Consider the following 3,263-nt stretch of genomic DNA (forward strand, 5'->3'; position numbering starts at 1 on the left):
TCTGTTCCTGAAGTTCCTAATAGAAAAAACTTGCTTAAATATAAAATAAACGCTATATCCAAGTGAAAATAAAAGAAATTGAAAATTTAAATGACTTATATAAAAAAAGTGAAATTCCTAAAAATCGTTTAAGGGAATCGATAACTACAGTCACCTATCATATCAAAAAAGCAAAAGTCTATTAAAGAAAAAGATTTAACGCAACTGGAGACTACAAAATATTTGATTGAAACTGATAATTTAAAAGATATAGAACCAACTACATCAAACCTGAACTCAATAAAAACAAGTAGATAATTAAAGTCGGGCGAGGCCGACCATATAATACCCTATAGAGCTATTCAATTAAAAGATGTTAAGTTCAATCTTCTCTCTTGTGTTAAGCGAAGTGTGTCTTTATTGAAAAATTTCTTATTATTATAATTAATTTCTTACACAGCTTTATTCATTAAGTGGATAGTGTAACAATTGGACAGAACATTAAACGCAAGAAATACTTACAAAGCCACGATCAGTAAAATATTTAAAGTATTGACTGTTTTATCGGCTTTGTAAAATGATATTATTTTTAATAGCGTTTGAAAATGGGATGGCCATATTTAATAGTAAATCTGTTACTAAATTTAAATGTCTTCAAAATTTTAAAATAAATGGAAATTGAAGTAATACCCATTCATATACTTAATTATTTTATGTTTGTTTACATAGATTTTGAACAAAAGGAGTTTTACTATATCGACCCCATGGGAACCACTAAATATGAGTCGAAAAAAATTTTATACATTTTTAAAATTTTAAAATAAGGAAGAGAACTGGACTTTGAAAATGGTCAATGAAAAAGACTCATATAACTGTGGTGTCTGCCTTCTGTTATTAGACGCGACACTGTTAACTGTTTACACTGCAAAGGTGACAATATTACTTCTAAAGTCAAATTAAATTAATAGAGGTGTTTATCAAAGAAACGATTTTGACCACAATAGTTTTCCAGATTAACAAATGAGAAATGCCAAGCAAATTGTTGCAAGTTCGTCAATTTCTATCTATCTATGAAAAATTTAAATTATCTAACATTTTTCAAGGCATAAGAAATTTTGTATTTAATTTATATATGTGGTGCCAAGCGCCCCATTGCAAGCCTGCCCGTTATTTTCTAAATGTTCAAATGAATGTCAGAGTTATTCGTATAAAATTTGAAGATTCTATATCTAATAGTTTCTTAGATATACGATTTTTTCTATTTAATTCATGTGGGGACTTCAAGCTCCTCCAGATGAAAGTCCGCTCTTTTTCTTAAAAATGTTCAGATAAATATTAAAGTTCTTCGTGCAAAATTTTAAGAATTAAGTTGTATAAGTTTCCCAAAGAAACGATTTTTTTTCAATTAATATGGAAGGTGTCGTTCCCCTCATGGGTAGTCCGCCAAACTGTTAACGTGGACGGTAAAATTATTCGTGCAAAATTTCATTCTAACTGTAATAGTTTCCAAGATATACGAATTTTTATCCTTAATAATTCGACGCCTCCATTCTATAACGTTCTAAGTGTACTTAGAACGTTTTTAATGTTCTTGCATTTTCGTATTCTACGTTTTCTAATTTAAATACTGTCAAAATTTGGTTAAGATGGGCCGATCCGTTCCGAAGCTATAAGCATAAATATACTTAGACTACATATATAGTCGTAAAAGTGTTCCATTCTATAATGTAGTAAGTACACTTAGAATACTTTGGCTTGGACAATTTTGAATTGACTTGAAAACTAAGTTGACTTAGTATGTTATAGAAGGGACATTTCTTAACGTTGTGTTTTCTATGTGTATTTGGTATGTTCAGTGTGCTTTTTTTAGTGACTGCAAGAGTAGTTAAAAGGTTTTTCCCCGGATTAAAAAAATAATTTTGTGCGTGTAAGTGTAAATAAGATGTTTTAGTTTGGAAAAAGTAGTCAACATTATCGGACACCTAATTTTTGTATTTTCGGATATATAATGATTTCGCGTGCAAGAAAAATGATAAATTTAGCACAAAATAACATTAAAGGTATTATTTATTAGATTTCCGTATTATCGTATTAATAAGTTTTTTATTAGGAAATGGTAAATCAAAAATTATAAGTTCAATTTCATATAATTGTGAGGAAAGTGTTGGTAAGAAATTCACGACTTAACTTAAATGTTATGCTTATTTATATTGGATTTGTTTATAGGAAATAAGGAGCAAACTAGTCCAGCAAACGAAAAATCGTCTAAATTTGATAATGAAAATTGTGAAAATTCTGATTCACTAGGTATGTGATATATTTTCATTAATATATTTTAATTATTTTATATTAAGTAATGAATTTTTTAGAAGCATATCCCGGGAGTGGCTGCGAATACACATCAAATAATTCATCGGCAATAGGTATGTTTATAGACGCTTTTTTATATAATTTATATTAAGTATCGCTTCAACTTTTAGAGCCATTTCCCGGCAGTTGCAGCGAATATAATCCGTCAAGTACTTCGTCGGAAGCAGAATCAAATCCAGAGTTTAGTGCAATAACTCCAAAATTAAAAAAGAAAAAATTAAATTCCGAATTTGATACACCACCCGAAAACTTTTGCAAAAGACAAAGACGCCCATCCGAATGGAAAAAAAATAAAGCAAAATATTTAAAAAACCATGGAATGGATCATTATAATAAAAAAGGTCAGTTTATACCAAAGAAAGAGTTAAAAAAAGGTTGCAAGGAAACTTGTAGAATGAGATGCTCACAAAGGCTGTCTAAAGATATAAGAACACAAATTTTTCAAAATTTTTATAAAAATGGCAGCAAAGAATTTCAATGGGCTTACATAGCAAATTTAATAACACTGCACAAAAAAAAGTTTGCACAAATATAGAAAATTCGCGAAAAAGTGAGTCAACAAAGTACTTTTTAAGTTATGAAGAAAATGGTAATGAAATAAGAGCACAAGTCTGCAAACCCATGTTTATAAATACGTTGTCAATATCTCAACAGACAATCGAAACCGTGATACGCAAAAAGCATTCTAATGTGGGATTTATATCACCCGACAGAAGAGGAAAGCATTCTATGGCAAATAAAACTTTAAGTAGAGTAAGACACATAGTTATAGAGCATGTTAACGAGTTTCCTTTAGTAGAATCACACTACTGTCGCCAACGAGTACAAAAGAAGTACTTGGATGGTGAAATATCGTCGGTTTCTGAAATGTATCGTTTGTATGAAATTTGGTTCTCCGAAAAGTCAATAGATAT

At 29.7% G+C, this 3,263-nt stretch overlaps 1 protein-coding gene across 1 annotated transcript; it reads left to right on the forward strand.

Moving 5' to 3' along the window:
* Nucleotides 1–1,952: 1,952 nt before the first annotated feature.
* LOC124420445 lies at nt 1,953–3,202 on the forward strand. Its single transcript, XM_046953206.1, has 3 exons — nt 1,953–2,039; nt 2,334–2,402; nt 2,460–3,202. Exons 1-3 carry the CDS (start codon nt 1,988–1,990, stop codon nt 2,882–2,884), a joined length of 546 nt encoding a protein of 181 aa, XP_046809162.1. The 5' UTR covers nt 1,953–1,987; the 3' UTR covers nt 2,885–3,202.
* Nucleotides 3,203–3,263: the final 61 nt, after the last annotated feature.

Source organism: Lucilia cuprina, chromosome 5 (genome assembly GCF_022045245.1).
Source record: "Lucilia cuprina isolate Lc7/37 chromosome 5, ASM2204524v1, whole genome shotgun sequence".
Lineage (NCBI taxonomy): Eukaryota > Metazoa > Arthropoda > Insecta > Diptera > Calliphoridae > Lucilia > Lucilia cuprina.